At 51.5% G+C, this 16805-nt stretch overlaps 1 protein-coding gene across 5 annotated transcripts in view; it reads right to left on the reverse strand.

The window, feature by feature from the left end:
- The window catches only part of KIAA0100 (KIAA0100 ortholog), a 61656-nt gene that overhangs the window by 11383 nt on the left and 33468 nt on the right, over window positions 1–16805 (reverse strand). For all 5 annotated transcript variants that reach the window (XM_038759038.1, XM_038759037.1, XM_038759040.1 and 2 more), the window contains 8 exons: window positions 14669–14963; window positions 12805–12962; window positions 10910–11116; window positions 9639–9738; window positions 6909–7091; window positions 3299–3420; window positions 776–931; window positions 558–679 (listed from right to left, as the gene is read on the reverse strand). In XM_038759038.1, the coding sequence (XP_038614966.1) occupies window positions 558–679; window positions 776–931; window positions 3299–3420; window positions 6909–7091; window positions 9639–9738; window positions 10910–11116; window positions 12805–12962; window positions 14669–14963 (1343 nt within the window). The remainder of the gene's footprint in view (window positions 1–557; window positions 680–775; window positions 932–3298; window positions 3421–6908; window positions 7092–9638; window positions 9739–10909; window positions 11117–12804; window positions 12963–14668; window positions 14964–16805) is intronic.

Raw genomic sequence — 16805 nt, forward strand, 5'->3', positions numbered from 1 at the left:
ATATATACGGATGGAGAGGGGGGGGAGGGGGAGAGGAAGGAGGGGGCTCAGCGTGGGAAGGCCTCCTGGAGGAGGTGAGCTCTCAGTAGGGCTTTGAAGGGAGGAAGAGAGCCAGCTTGGCGGAAAATATGGAACGCTTCAAAAATTTGTGTGTCATCCTTGCGCAGCACTTGGGAGAGTACCCGATCACCTCTGGTTATTTTGTTAATATGTTTGGTTTTGTTCTCTGTCTCCCCCTTCTAGACTGTGAGCCCACTGTTGGGTAGGGACCGTCTCTATATGTTGCCAACTTGTACTTCCCAAGCGCTTAGTATAGTGCTCTGCTCGCAGTAAGCGCTCAATAAATACGATTGATTGATTGAGTGATCTTTCGTGAGCGGCTGGTCGATGGGGAGGAGGAGGGGAAAAAGGGGGCTCAGTGTGGGAAGGCCTCTTGGAGGAGGTGAGCGCTCAGTAGGGCTTTGAATCAATCAATCAATCAATCGTATTTATTGAGCGCTTACTATGTGCAAAGCACTGTTCTAGGAAAGTGGGCAGGGGGAAAGCGCCAAGAGGACCTGATGAGGATGTTGAGCTCCTCGCTCTCCAGCTGCAGGTCGGCCTTCTCCCGGCTCAGCTGCATCTGCAGTTTCTGGTTCAGGTCGAGCAGGTTCTCGTTCTTGCTGTCGTCCTGCAGAGACTGGGAGAAGGGGGGGGAAGAGGCTGAGCGCCCCCGGGGACGCCGGGGTCCCCCCCGCCCCCGCCTCCAGGGCCTCCCCTCCCTCGGGGCGCTCACCTTCATGATGGAGTACATCTGCTTCTCCAGCTGCCGGATCTGAGCCACGTGCTGCCTCACGGCTTCCTGCAAGTGCAGGATGCTGCTGCGTTGCTCCTCGGGGTTGCTGGAGATCTCCAGCTGGAAACGCACCCGCTGCTTCTTCTCGCTGTGCTCCTGCGGGGACGGTCGGGGGGAGATCGGCGGCAGTGAGCCCGGCCACATCTAGTTTCTAGACCGTGAGCCCACTGTGGGGTAGGGACCGCCTCTATATGTCGCCAACTTGGACTTCCCAAGCGCCACTAAGCCCCTTCCTTCCTCTCCCCCTCATCCCCCTCTCCATCCCGTCTTACCTCCTTCCCTTCCCCACAGCACCTTTATATATTTTTGTACATATTTATTACTCTATTTATTTATTTTACTTGTACATATCTATTCTATTTATTTTATTTTGTCTGTATATTTTGGTTTTGTTCTCTGTCTCCCCCTTTTTAGACTGTGAGCCCACTGTTGGGTAGGGACCGCCTCTATATGTCGCCAACTTGGACTTCCCAAGCGCCACTAAGCCCCTTCCTTCCTCTCCCCCTCATCCCCCTCTCCATCCCATCTTACCTCCTTCCTTTCCCCACAGCACCTGTATATATGTTTGTACAGATTTATTACTCTATTTATTTAACTTGTACATATCTATTCTATTTATTTTATTTTGTCTGTATGTTTTGGCTTTGTTCTCTGTCTCCCCCTTTTCAGACTGTGAGCCCACTGTTGGGTAGGGACTGTCTCTAGATGTTGCCAACTTGGACTTCCCAAGCACTTAGTACAGTGCTCTGCACACAGTAAGCGCTCAATAAAAACAATTGATTGATCGATTAGTCCAGTGCTCTGCGCACAGTAGGCGCTCGATAAATACAATTGAATGAATGAATGAATGAATGAGTGAGGCTGAGCTGGTCTCTGGAGGCCTTCCCAGACTGAGCCCCTCCTTCCCCTCCCCACAGCACCTGTATATATGGATATAAGTTTGTATGGATTTATTACTCTATTTATTGATTTTACTTGTACATATTTATTCTATTTATTTTATTCTGTTAATATGTTTTGTTTTGTTCTCTGTCTCCCCCTTCTAGACTGTGAGCCCACTGTGGGGTAGGGACCGCCTCTATATGTCGCCGACTTGGACTTCCCAAGCGCTTAGTCCAGTGCTCTGCGCACAGTAGGCGCTCGATAAATACGATTGAATGAATGAATGAGTGAGGCTGAGCTGGTCTCTGGAGGCCTTCCCAGACTGAGCCCCCTCCTTCCTCTCCCCCTCTCCATCCCCCCCGCCTTACCTCCTTCCCCTCCCCACAGCACCTGTATATATGGATATATGTTTGTACGGATTTATTACTCTATTGATTTATTTTACTTGTACATATTTATTCTATTTATTTTATTCTGTTAATATGTTTTGTTTTGTTCTCTGTCTCCCCCTTCTAGACTGTGAGCCCACTGTGGGGTAGGGACCGCCTCTATATGTCGCCAACTTGTACTTCCCAAGCGCTTAGTCCAGGGCTCTGCACACAGTAAGTGCTCAATAAATACGATTGAATGAATGAATGAATGACTCCAAAGCCCAGGCTCTTTCCATTGAGCCACGCTGCTTTTCTGCACTGAGTCCAGTGCCACGGAGTTGGTAGACATGTTCCCTGCCCTCTAACGCTAACCAACATTCCACTTGGGACAACCCGATAATAATAACTATAATAATAATAATAATAATGGCATTTGTTAAGTGCTTACTATGGGCAAAGCACTGTTCTAAGCGCAGGGAGGGGCTACAAGGTGATCAAGTTGTCCCACGTGGGGCTCACAGTTTTAATCCCCATCTTACAGATGAGGGAACTGAGGCTCAGAGAAGTTAAGTGACTTGCCTAAGGTCACACAGCAGTCACGTGGCAGAGCCGGGATTCGAACCCACGACCTCCGACTCCAAAGCCCAGGCTCTTTCCACTGAGCCACGCTGCTTCTCATAATAATGGCATTTGTTAAGCGCTTACTACGTGCAAAGCACTCTTCTAAGCGCTGGGGGGATACAAGGTGATCAGGCTGTCCCGCGTGGGGCTCACAGCCATCGTCCCCATTTGACAGATGAGGGAACTGAGGCTCCGAGAATCGAAGTGACTTGCCCAAGGTCACACAGCAGACACGTTGCCGGAGCCGGGATTCGAACCCATGAGCTCTGACTCCAGAGCCCGGGCTCTTTCCACCGAGCCACGCTGCTTCTCCATCACCTTGTATCCTCCCCAGCGCTTGGAACAGCGCTGGGCACATAGTAAGCGCTTAACAAATGCCGTCATTCATTCGTTCATTCATTCCAGCCTCCCACATTAATAATAATAATAATAATGATGATGGCATTTGTTAAGCGCTTACTATGTGCAAAGCACTGGAGGTCTCGCGCTTTTCCGAGGGGCTTCCTGACAGAAAGAGGGAAAGCGCGGGCTTAGGGCCCGGGCGCCGGACAGTGGGATGGACGACTCGCTCCCCCCAGCTTGCCCTCACCTTGCGCTTGGGCTCCACGTGCAGCAGCAAGTTGTTGACAATGTCCAGGATCATGGCATACTGGGCAGGGTTGGTGGAGATTTCCAGTTCGTGGTGGATGAGGGTGAACGTGTCCACGGCCCCTGGGATCATCATCGCCATCGTCACCATTACCGTATTCGTTAAGCGCCCACCACCGCGTGCCGGCCACTGTACTGAGCGCTGGGGTGGATCCGAGCGAGTTGAGGTGGACACGGTCCCCGTCCCACACGGGGCTCGCCGTCTCGGTCCCCGTTTTACAGATGGGGGGCTTGAGGCACAAAGAAGCCAAGTGACTTGCCCAAGGTCACATAGCAGACAACTGGCGGAGCTGGGATTGGAACCCAGGACCATCCCATGCGTTACCCACTATGCCAGGATGCTTCTCTAATAAGAATAATTATAATGCTCGTGGTATTTGTTAAGCACTCACTATGGGCAAACATTGCAGACTGTGACTTTTAGACTGTGAGCCCACTGTTGGGTAGGGACTGTCTCTATATGTTGCCAACTTGTACTTCCCAAGCGCTTAGTACAGTGCTCTGCACACAGTAAGCGCTCAATGAATACAATTGATTGATTGATTGTAGTAAGCACTGGGGAAGATACAGGGTAATCAGGTCTCGCATGTGGCTCACGGTCTAAGTAGGAGGGGGAATGGGAATTACTAATAGTAATAATGGCATTTATTAAGCGCTTACTACGTGCAAAGCACTGTTCTAAGCGCCGGGTAGGTTACAAGGTGATCAGGTTGTCCCACGGGGGGCTCACGGTCTTAATCCCCATTTTACAGATGAGGGACTTGAGGCACAAACAAGTCAAGTGACTTGCCCAAGGTCACATAGCAGACAACTGGTGGAGCTGGGACTGGAACCCACGACTGTCCCATGCGTTATCCACTATGCCAGGATGCATCTCTAATAACAATAATTATAATACTCGTGGTATCTGTTAAGCACTCACTATGGGGCAAACATTGTAGTAAGCACTGGGGAAGATACAGGGTAATCAGGTCTCACATGTGGCTCACGGTCTAAGTAGGAGGGGGAATGGGAATTACTACTACTAATAATAATAATGGCATTTATTAAGCGCTTACTACGTACAAAGCACTGTTCTAAGCGCTGGGGAGGTTACAAGGTGATCAGGTTGTCCCATGGGGGGCTCACGGTCTTAATCCCCATTTTACCAATGAGGGACCTGAGGCACAAAGAAGCCAAGTGACTTGCCCAAGGTCACATAGCAGACAACTGGCGGAGCTGGGATTAGAACCCACGACCGTCCCATGAATTAGCCACTATGCCAGGATGCTTCTCTAATAACAATAATTATAATACTCGTGGTATTTGTTAAGCATGCACTATGGGGCAAATATTTTAGACTGTGAGCCCACTGTTGGGTAGGGACTGTCTCTGTATGTTGCCAACTTGTACTTCCCAAGCGCTTAGTACAGTGCTCTGCACACAGTAAGCGCTCAATAAATACGATTGATTGATTGATTGATTGTAGTAAGCACTGGGGAAGATACAGGGTAATCAGGTCTCACATGTGGCTCACGGTCTAAGTAGGAGGGGGAATGGGAATTAATAATAGTAATAATGGCATTTATTAAGCGCTTACTATGTGCAAAGCACTGTTCTAAGCGCCGGGGAGGTTACAAGGTGATCAGGTCACCCCACGGGGGGCTCACGGTCTTAATCCCCATTTTACAGATGAGGGGCTTGAGGCACAAAGAAGCCAAGTGACTTGCCCAAGGTCACATAGCAGACAACTGGCGGAGCTGGGATTAGAATCCACGACCGTCCCATGTGTTATCCACTATGCCAGGATGCTTCTCTAATAACAATAATTATAATACTCGTGGTATTTGTTAAGCATGCACTATGGGGCAAACATTTTAGACTGTGAGCCCACTGTTGGGTAGGGACTGTCTCTGTATGTTGCCAACTTGTACTTCCCAAGCGCTTAGTACAGTGCTCTGCACACAGTAAGCGCTCAATAAATACGATTGATTGATTGATTGATTGTAGTAAGCACTGGGGAAGATACAGGGTAATCAGGTCTCACATGTGGCTCATGGTCTAAGTAGGAGGGGGAATGGGAATCAATAATAGTAATAATGGCATTTATTAAGCGCTTACTACGTGCAAAGCACTGTTCTAAGCGCCGGGGAGGTTACAAGGTGATCAGGTTGTCCCATGGGGGGGTCACGGTCTTAATCCCCATTTTACAGATGAGGGACCTGAGGCACAAAGAAGCCAAGTGACTTGCCCAAGGTCATATAGCAGACAATTGGCGGAGCTGGGATTAGAACCCACGACCGTCCCATGCGTTATCCACTATGCCAGGATGCTTCTCTAATAACAATAATTATAATACTCGTGGTATTTGTTAAGCACTCACTATGGGGCAAACATTGTAGTAAGCACTGGGGAAGATACAGGGTAATCAGGTCTCACATGTGGCTCACGGTCTAAGTAGGAGGGGGAATGGGAATTACTACTACTAATAATAATAATGGCATTTATTAAGCGCTTACTACGTACAAAGCACTGTTCTAAGCGCTGGGGAGGTTACAAGGTGATCAGGTTGTCCCATGGGGGGCTCACGGTCTTAATCCCCATTTTACCAATGAGGGACCTGAGGCACAAAGAAGCCAAGTGACTTGCCCAAGGTCACATAGCAGACAACTGGCGGAGCTGGGATTAGAACCCACGACCGTCCCATGAATTAGCCACTATGCGAGGATGCTTCTCTAATAACAATAATTATAATACTCGTGGTATTTGTTAAGCACTCACTATGGGGCAAACATTGTAGTAAGCACTGGGGAAGATACAGGGTAATCAGGTCTCACATACGGCTCACGGTCTAAATAGGAGGGGGAATGGGAATTACTACTACTACTACTACTACTACTAATAATAATGGCATTTATTGAGCGCCTACTACGTGCAAAGCACTGTTCTAAGCGCCGGGGAGGTTACAAGGTGATCAGGTTGTCCCACGGGGGGCTCACGGTCTTAATCCCCATTTTCCAGATGAGGGACCTGAGGCACAAAGAAGCCAAGTGACTTGCCCAAGGTCACATAGCAGACAAGTGGCGGAGCCGGGATTGGAACCCACGACCCCTGACTCCAAAGCCCGGGCTCTTTTCCACTGAGCCACGCTGCTCCCCGTTCTGCCGATCAATCACTCAATCAATCGTAATTTACTGAGCGCTTCCTGTGTACTAAGCGCTTGGGAAGTCCAAGTTGGCAACACAGAGAGACGGTCCCTGCCCAACAGCGGGCTCACAGTCTAGAAGGGGGGAGACAGATGAGGGGACTGAGACCCAGAGAAGTTAGGTGACTTGCCCAAGGTCACACAGGGGGTCAGTGGCAGATAACAGGGCAGGGCGGTGGGCCTTGTCCGCCCAAGTTGCGGCTCCCCCCGGGTCCGAGGCCCCTCTTCCTGAAGACCCCGACCGGCTACCCCTTCCCTCCCACCCTGCCGACCCCAGAAGACCCCCTCCCCTCAGCCCGCCTACGGCGAGGCCCGCTCGGAAGCCCAGACCGCGAGGGCCGGCGGAGCCCGCGGCGGGGGGACGCACCCTCCTGCTTCTTCAGGAGGTCCTCCTTCTCCTGGTGGTCCGGGAGCTCGGGGGGCTTTATCTGGGTGGCCAGCTCGGGGTCGATGTCGTGGCTGTAGCTGATGTAGTACATGCGACAGCTGCAGCGGGAGATGATGCGCTGGACCTGCTGGGCTTGCTGGACTTCCGCTGGCTGGTTCCAGTCTGGACGGGGGCGGGGGGCAAGGAAGGCCCGGGGGGCCCCGTTGTTGGCGTTGGCTCACCTCCGGGCCGCCGTCCGAACCCGGCCCTGGTAGTCTCCATCCCCTCGCCCCCTCCTACCTCACCTCCCTTCTCTTGTACTTGTACTTCCCAAGCGCTTAGTACAGTGCTCTGCACACAGTAAGCGCTCAATAAATACGATTGATTAATTGATTGATTGATTTCTCTCCTTCTCCAGCCTAGCCCACGTCCTCCCCCTGACCCGGAACGCCCTCCCTCCGCACATCCGCCAAACCAGCTCTCCTCCTTCCTTCAAAGCCCTACTGAGAGCTCACCTCCTCCAGGAGGCCTTCCCACACTGAGCCCCCTTTTTCATCCATTCATTCAATCGTATTTATTCAGCGCTTACTGTGTGCAGAGCACTGTCCTAAGTGCTTGGGAAGTACAAGTTGGCAACATACAGAGACGGTCAATCAATCAATCGTACTTACTGAGCGCTTACTGTGTGCAGAGCACTGCCCTAAGCGCTTGGGAAGTACAAGTTGGCAACATATAGAGACGGTCAATCAATCAATCGTACTTATTGAGCGCTTACTGTGTGCAGAGCACTGCCCTAAGCGCTTGGGAAGTACAAGTTGGCAACATATAGAGACGGTCAATCAATCAATCGTACTTATTGAGCGCTTACTGTGTGCAGAGCACTGTCCTAAGTGCTTGGGAAGTACAAGTTGGCAACATATAGAGACGGTCAATCAATCAATCGTACTTATTGAGCGCTTACTGTGTGCAGAGCACTGTCCTAAGCGCTTGGGAAGTACAAGTTGGCAACATATAGAGACGGTCAATCAATCAATTGTACTTATTAAGCGCTTACTGAGTGCAGAGCACTGTCCTAAGCGCTTGGGAAGTACAAGTTGGCAACATATAGAGACGGTCAATCAATCAATCGTACTTATTGAGCGCTTACTGTGTGCAGAGCACTGCCCTAAGCGCTTGGGAAGTACAAGTTGGCAACATACAGAGACGGTCAATCAATCAATCGTACTTCTTATTGAGCACTTACTGTGTGCAGAGCACTGTCCTAAGCGCTTGGGAAGTACAAGTTGGCAACATATAGAGACGGTCAATCAATCAATCGTACTTATTGAGTGCTTACTGTGTGCAGAGCACTGTACTAAGCGCTTGGGAAGTACAAGTTGGCAACATATAGAGACGGTCCCTACCCAACAGTGGGCTCACAGTCTAGAAGGGGGAGACAGAGAACAAAACCAACCATACTAACAAAATAAAATAAATAGAATAGATATGTACAAGATAAATAAATAGAGTAATAAATCTGTACAAACATATATACATATATACAGGTGCTGTAGGGAAGGGAAGGAGGTAAGATGGGGGGGTGGAGAGGGGGACGAGGGGGAGAGGAAGGAAGCCTACCCAACAGTGGGCTCACAGTTTAGAAGGGGGAGACAGAGAACAAAACATATTAACAAAATAAGTAGAATAAATATGTACAAATAAAATAAATAGAGTAATAAATACATACAAACATATATACCTATATACAGGTGCTGTGGGGAAGGGAAGGAGGTAGGGCAGGGGGGATGGAGACGGGGAGAGGAAGGAGGGGGCTGAGTGTGGGAAGGCCTCCTGGAGGAGGTGAGCTCTCAATAGGGCTTTGAAGGGAGGAAGAGAGCCAGCTTGGCGGATGGGCAGAGGGAGGAGGGCATTCCGGGCCAGGGGGAGGACGGGGGCCGGGGGTTGACGGCGGGACAGGCAAGAACGAGGCCTAACGGTGAGGAGATGAATGGTGGCAGAGGAGCGGAGGGTGCGGGCTGGGATGGAGAAGGAGAGAAGGGAGGTGAGGTAGGAGGGGGCGAGGGGATGGATGGATGGACAGCCTTGAAGCCCAGGGTGAGGAGTTTTTGCCTGATGCGTAGGTTGACTGGAGATTTTTGAGGGCTTTGAAGAGAGTAGGGCTTTGAAGCGCTTAGAACAGTGCTTGGCACATAGTGAGCGCTTAGCAAATACCATCATTATTATTCTCCTACAGCCCTCCAGTCCTGCAGCCCTAGAGCCCCCGCTACTTTGCAGCCCTCCAGCCGGGCGGCCTTTTCCTCTCCTCATCCCCATCCCCCCTGCCCTACCTCCTTCCCCTCCCCACAGCACCTATGTGTTCGTAAAGATTTATTCCTCTATTTATTTTACTTGTACACATCTACTAGTCTATTTATTTTGTTAATGATGTGCATCTAGCTTTACTTCTATTTATCCTGATGACTTGACACCCATCCACACGTTTTGTTGTCCGTCTCCCCCTTCTAGACTGCGAGCCCGCGGCTGGGTAGGGACCGTCTCTAGATGTTGCCGACTTGGACTTCCCAAGCGCTCAGTCCAGTGCTCTGCACACAGTAAGCGCTCAATAAATACGATTGATTGAATGAATGAACACCAGCCCCTGCTTCGCGACTCTTACGCATCCAGTCGGACATCGGGGTCTCCCGGGGAGGTCGGCTGGGACCCCCCTCCTCCCCGGCGCCTGGTGCTGACCTGTGGTGGTGCTGACCATTCCACCCACGGCCTGCCCGCTCTCCATCAGCTCCTGCACCGAGTCCAGGCTACGCTGTCGGTGCTCCTCGATGTTCTTCACCTGTGGGGGATGAATAGTAATAATAATAACAACAATAATAATAATAATAAATGGTTTTTGTTAAGCGTTTACTAACTGCCAAGCAAGGCACGAGAAGCATCGCGGAAAGAGCACGGGCTTGGGAGTCGGGTCATCGTTTCTAATCCCGGCTCTGCCACCTGTCTGCTGGGTGACTTTGGGCAAGTCACTTCACTTCTCTGGGCCTCAGTTCCCTCCTCTGGAAAATGGGGATTAAGACTGTGAGCCCCCTGTGGGACAACCCGATCACCCTTGTAACCTCCCCGGTGCTTAGAACAGTGCTTTGCACATAGTAAGCGCTTAATAAACGCCATTATTATTATTATCCCCACCAACTGTCAGCTGTGTGACTTTGGGCAAATCACTTCACTTCTCTGGGCCTCAGTTCCCTCCTCTGGAAAATGGGGATGAAGACTGTGAGCCCCCCGTGGGACAACCCGATCACCCTTGTTACCTCCCCGGCGCTTAGAACAGTGCTTTGCACATAGTAAGCGCTTAATAAACGCCATTATTATTATTATTATTATCCCCACCAACTGTCAGCTGTGTGACTTTGGGCAAGTCACTTCACTTCTCTGGGCCTCAGTTCCCTCCTCTGGAAAATGGGGATGAAGACTGTGAGCCCCCCGTGGGACAACCCGATCCCCCTTGTTACCTCCCCGGCGCTTAGAACAGTGCTTTGCACATAGTAAGCGCTTAATAAACGCCATTATTATTATCCCTGCTAACTGTCAGCTGTGTGACTTTGGGCAAGTCACTTCACTTCTCTGGGCCTCAGTTCCCTCCTCTGGAAAATGGGGATTAAGACTGTGAGCCCCCCGTGGGACAACCCGATCACCCTTGTTACCTCCCCAGCGCTCAGAACAGTGCTTTGCACTTAGTAAGCGTTTAATAAACACCATTATTATCATTATTATCCCTCCCCTTCCCTGGCTGGCGGGAAGGGGGGGGTCCTGGAGGCACGCTGAGGGCCGGGATGCCATTATTATTATTATTATTATTATCCCTCCCCTTCCCCGGCTGGCGGGAAGAGGGGGGTCCTGGAGGTACGCCGAGGGCCGGGAAAGGGAGCTGTGTACGTTCGAGGGGTGATTCCTCGGAGAGAGGAAGGGTGGGAAACGTGCGGCCGCCTCCCCGCCGGGGCGGAACTGACCTCCAGCCAGAGCTGCCGGGCGTCGCGCTCGCTGGGGCTGCTTTCCGTGGTGGCAAAGTACTGCATGCCGTCCAACAGGCAGGTCCACGAGGTCTTCTGCTTCAGGGTGTCGCCGTACCAGGCCGGGTGGTGCTGGCACTGCAGCAGCTGGGCCTTGGCGGCCGAGACGATGACGCAGCCCTCCGTCTCCGCTCCGCGCAACACCATCTGGGCCGGGGCGGAGGACACGCGGGGCGGGCGGCTCACCCCAACTATCTGCGCCCGGGGGCGGCGGGGGTGACTTTTTCTTTAAAAAAAAAGGTATTCGCTATGTGCTTACTATGTGCCAGCACTGTTCTGAGCGCTGGGGTGGATAAAAATCATAATTATTCACAATAATGGCATTTGTTAAGCACTGGGAGAAGCCCTGGGGTAGATACAGGCCAATCAGGTTGGACCCAGTCCCCGTCCCACGTGGGGTTCACTGTCTCAATCCCCGTTTTACAGATGAGGTAACTGGGGCCCCGGGAATAATGATAATAATAATGGCATTTGTTAAGCACTGGGCTAAGCGCTGGGGAAGATACAGGCAAATCAGGTTGGACACAGTCCCTGTCCCACGTGGGGCTCACCGTCTCAATCCCCGTTTTCCAGGTGAGGTAACTGGGGCCCCGGGAATAATGATAATAATAATGGCATTTGTTAAGCACTGGGCGAAGCGCTGGGGTAGATACAGGCCAATCAGGTTGGACACAGTCCCTGTCCCACGTGGGGCTCAACGTCTCAATCCCCGTTTTACAGATGAGGTAACTGGGGCCCCGGGAATAATGATAATAATAATAATAACGGCATTTGTTAAGCGCTTACTATGTGCCAGGCACTGGGCTAAGCGCTGGGGTAGATACAGGCCAATCAGGTTGGACACAGTCCCTGTCCCACGTGGGGCTCACCGTCTCAATCCCCGTTTTCCAGATGAGGTAACTGGGGCCCCGGGAATAATAATGATAATAATAATGGCATTTGTTAAGCGCTTACTATGTGCCAGGCACTGGGCTAAGCGCTGGGGTAGATACAGGCCAATCAGGTTGCACACAGTCCCTGTCCCACGTGGGGCTCACCGTCTCAATCCCCGTTTTCCAGATGAGGTAACTGGGGCCCCGGGAATAATGATAATAATAATAATAACGGCATTTGTTAAGCGCTTACTATGTGCAAAGCACTGTTCTAAGCGCTGGGGAGGACACAGGGTGATCAGGTTGTCCCACGGGGGGCTCACAGTCTTCATCCCCCTTCTAGACTGTGAGCCCACTGTTGGGTAGGGACCGTCTCTATATGTTTCCAACTTGTACTTCCCAAGCGCTTAGTACAGTGCTCTGCACACAGGAAGCACTCAATAAATACTATTGATGATGATGATATACATATACAAGAGAAGCAACGTGGCTCAGTGGAAAGAGCCCAGGCTTTGGAGTCAGAGGTTACGGGTTCGAATTCCGACTCCGCCACACGTCTGCTGGGTGACCTTGGGCAAGTCGCTTAACTTCTCTGAGCCTCAGTTCCCTCATCTGTAAAATGGGGATGAAGACTGTGAGCCCCACGTGGGACAACTTGATCACCTTGTGTCCCCCCCCCAGCGCTTAGAACAGTGCTCTGCACATAGTAAGCGCTTAACAAATGCCAGCATTATCATTATTATTACATCCACTGGGCCGTGGCTGTCGGGCCGCGCCTCTCGCCTCTGGAGTCGGCCGGGGCTTCGCTCCGTCAGGGGCCGGGGGGAGAGGGTGGGTGTTGGGAGAAGACGAATAATAATAATAATAATAATAATATATTATTATTATTATTATTATTATTATTAAAGGTGGGCCCTGCCCGTCCCACTTCCGGGGCGGCCCAGCAGGCCGGGAGGTGGGTACCTGGCAATTCACCAGCTCGATGAGGCAGTTGCGGTTGAAGATGTCGTCAGTCTGGCAGGCGGCGATGCCACACAGCTGCTCGCTCACCCCGGACTCCTCTTCCGTGAACACGACAAACTTGTCGGTCTCCTCGATCAGCTTCTGCAACATATAGGCCCCTGGCCCGGGAGAGGCGGGCGGCCGTTACGGAGGCGGGGAGGACAGAGCGAGGCGCACGCCCTCCGGCAACAGCCGGCCTGCCCTCCTCCGGAAAGACAAGCAGCGGGGCTCAGTGGGAAAGAGCCCGGGCTTTGGAGTCCGAGGGCACGGGTTCAAGCCCCGGCTCCGCCGACTGTCGGCTGGGTGACTCTGGGCAAGTCACTTCACTTCTCTGGGCCTCAGTTGCCTCATCTGTAAAATGGGGATGGAGACTGAGAGCCCCCCTTGGGACAACCTGATTACCTCGTAACCTCCCCGGCACTTAACATAGTAAGCTTTGCAACATAGTAAGCACTTAATAAATTCCATCATTATTATTATTACTTCACTTTTCTGGACCTCAGTTACCTCATCTGTAAAATGGGGATGAAGACTGTGAGCCCCCCTTGGGTCAACCTGATCACCTTGTAACCACCCCAGCGCTTTGAACAGTGCTTTGCACATAATAAGCGCTTAATAAATGCCATTATTATTATTATTATTACTTCACTTTTCTGGGCCTTGGCTACCTCATCTGTAAAATGGGGATTAAGACTGTGAGCCCCCCGTGGGACAACCTGATCACCTTGTAACCTCCCCAACGGTTAGAACAGTGCTTTGCACATAGTAAGCGCTTAATAAATGCCATCATTATTATTACTTCACTTTTCTGGGCCTCGGTTACCTCATCTGTAAAATGGGGATTAAGACTGTGAGCCCCCCGTGGGACAACCTGATCACCTTGTAACCTCCCCAATGGTTAGAACAGTGCTTTGCACATAGTAAGCGCTTAATAAATGCCATTATTATTATTATTCTCTGAGCCTGTTACCTCATCTGTAAAATGGGGATAAAGACTGTGAGCCCCCCGTGGGACAACCTCATCACCTTGTAACCTCCCCAACGGTTAGAACAGTGCTTTGCACATAGTAAGCACTTAATAAATGCCATTATTATTATTATTCTCTGAGCCTGTTACCTCATCTGTAAAATGGGGATAAAGACTGTGAGCCCCCCGTGGGACAACCTGATCACCTTGTAACCTCCCCAACGGTTAGAACAGTGCTTTGCACATAGTAAGCGCTTAATAAATGCCATTATTATTATTATTCTCTGAGCCTCAGTTACCTCATCTGTAAAATGGGGATGAAGACCGTGAGCCCCCCGTGGGACCACCCGATCCCCCTGTAACCTCCCCGGCGCTTAGAACGGCGCTTTGCATGTAGTAAGCGCTTAATAAATGCTGTCATTATTATTATTATTATCATCTATTTCTATTAACATCCACCTCCTCCTCTAGGCCCGTAAGCTCACTGTGGGCAGGGAATGTATCTGCTTACTGTCATCTTGTACTCTTCTGAACACTTAGTACAGCGCTCTGCACACAGGAAGCGCTCGATAAATACGACTGACCGATTGCTGCTGACCCCCAAACAGTCCGATCCGATGCCGGTCTCATTCATTCATTCATTCCGTCGTATTTCCTGAGCGCCTACTGGGTGCAGAGCGCTGTACTAAGCGCTTGGGAAGTCCAAGTTGGACTCGTCAGCCCGATCCTTCCCACCGTCCTCGATGGCGATCCGTGGGCCGCCCGTACGCGGAGCTCGGGGAGCGCAGACGGAAAGTGGGGCCGCGGGGAAGGCGAGCGCCCGCGCCGCCGTCTCCCCCCCGCCCGCCCCCGGCTCACCTCCTGAGGACCCCTTTTCTGGCCGACCGCCGAGGCTCGGGGTGTGGGCGCAGGGCGGGGCGGGGACGCTAGCCACGGTGCCTCTCTTGGGCTTCTTGGCGGGCAGCTGGGGGTCGATCTTCAGCCCCTTCAGGGCCTCCGTGGAGAGGTTGCGTTTGAGCACCGCCGCCTTCTTGTAGCCGTCGTACAGGCCAAAGGCGATGTCCCGGTTCGTCGTGGTCCAGGAGGCCCGGAGGTCCACCAGATGCAGCTGGTGGGTGTGGACGGCGGGGTCCCCGGCTCGGCTGGAGAGCTCCTAAGGAGGGGGGGGGGGCGAGTAAAATGGCCGTTCTCCCCCCTCTTTAGAGTAAGACCCCCACACTCTGTCCACCCGCTTAACCCCCGGCACTCAGTACAGCCCCTGCCACGTAGTAGAGAAGCAGCGTGGCTCGGTGGCGAGAGCCCGGGCTCGAATCCCAGCTCCGCCGCTTGCCAGCTGTGTGACCTTGGGCTAGTCACCTGACTTCTCTGGGCCTCGTTCCCTCCTCCATCAAGTGGGGATTAAGGGATTAAGGCCCCACGTGGGCCCACCTGATAATAATAATGATGGCATTTATGAAGCGCTTACTCTGTGCAAAGCACTGTTCTAAGCGCTGGGGAGTTTACAAGCTGATCGGGTTGCCCCACAGGGGGCTCACAGTCTCAGTCCCCATTTTCCAGATGAGGGAACTGAGGCCCAGAGAAGTGAAGTGACTTGCCCGGAGTCACACAGCTGACAAGGGGCGGAGCCGGGATCTGAACCCGTGACAGCTGACTCCAAAGACCAGGCTCTTTCCACTGAGCCACGCTGCTTCTCAACAACTCCTGATGGCCTTGTACCTCCCCAAGCGCTTAGAACGTATTTATTACTCTATTTATTTATTTATTTTACTTCTACATATCAATTCTATTTATTTTATTTTGTTGGTATGTTTGGTTTTGTTCTCTGTCTCCCCCTTTTAGACTGTGAGCCCACTGTTGGGTAGGGACTGTCTCTATATGTTGCCAATTTGTACTTCCCAAGCGCTTAGTACGGTGCTCTGCACATAGTAAGCGCTCAATAAATACGATTGATTGATTGATTGATTAGAACGGTGCTTTGCACATAGTAAGCGTTTAATAGACGCCATCATAAGCTTCAGTGTGACTGTCTCATCACGGCATCATCTCCCCCTTCTAGACCGTGAGGCCGTTTTGGGGGGAGGGACCGTCTCTCTATGTTGCCGACCTGTACGTCCCAAGCGCTTAGTACAGTGCTCTGCACACAGTAAGCGCTCAATAAATACGACTGAATGAGACGGAGAGGGGTGGGATGGGCAGAGAATGGCAGGCTTCTTGTAGCCGTCACCCGGAAAGTCGGGCCCAGCCAGGCCCCCTCACGACCCCAAGGACCACGGATGGTGAACAGTGACCAAGGAGCAGCCGGAGGAACCGCATCGAGATCAAATATCACCTTGTAACCTCCCCAGCGCTTAGAACAGTGCTTTGCACATAGTAAGCACTTAATAAATGCCATTATTATTATTATGAAATATGGGATCACGTCCTAGGCTTTTAGGCCTCTCTGATCCTCCCCTACTCACCCGGGCGCTCAGAGCAGTCTCTGCAACCCGGAGGTGCTTAATAAACGCTTCCGATTAACGGATCCGGGGAAACTTTGGCCGACGAGGAGGGATTTTCACAAAAGCGAAACCTCAACCCGACCCACCCTTCTAGACTGTGAGCCCGCTGTTGGGTAGGGACCGTCTCTATGTGTTGCCAACTTGTACTTCATCATCATCATGATCATCATCAATCGTATTTATTGAGCACTTACTGTGTGCAGAGCACTGTACTAAGCGCTTGGGAAGTACAAATTGGCAACATATAGAGACAGTCCCTACCCAACAGTGGGCTCACAGTCTAAAAGGGGCGCTTAGTCCAGTGCTCTGCACACAGTAAGCGCTCAATAAATACGATTGAATGACTAAATGCTGTTATTATTATCAGTGGTTAGAACAGTGCTTTGCACATAGTAAGCGCTTAATTCTATTTATTTTATTTTGCTAATATGTTTTGTGGTCCGTCTCCCCCTTCTAGACTGTGAGCCTGCTGTTGGGTAGGGACCGTCTCTATGTGT

The sequence above is a fragment of the Tachyglossus aculeatus genome, chromosome 17, assembly GCF_015852505.1.
Source record: "Tachyglossus aculeatus isolate mTacAcu1 chromosome 17, mTacAcu1.pri, whole genome shotgun sequence".
Lineage (NCBI taxonomy): Eukaryota > Metazoa > Chordata > Mammalia > Monotremata > Tachyglossidae > Tachyglossus > Tachyglossus aculeatus.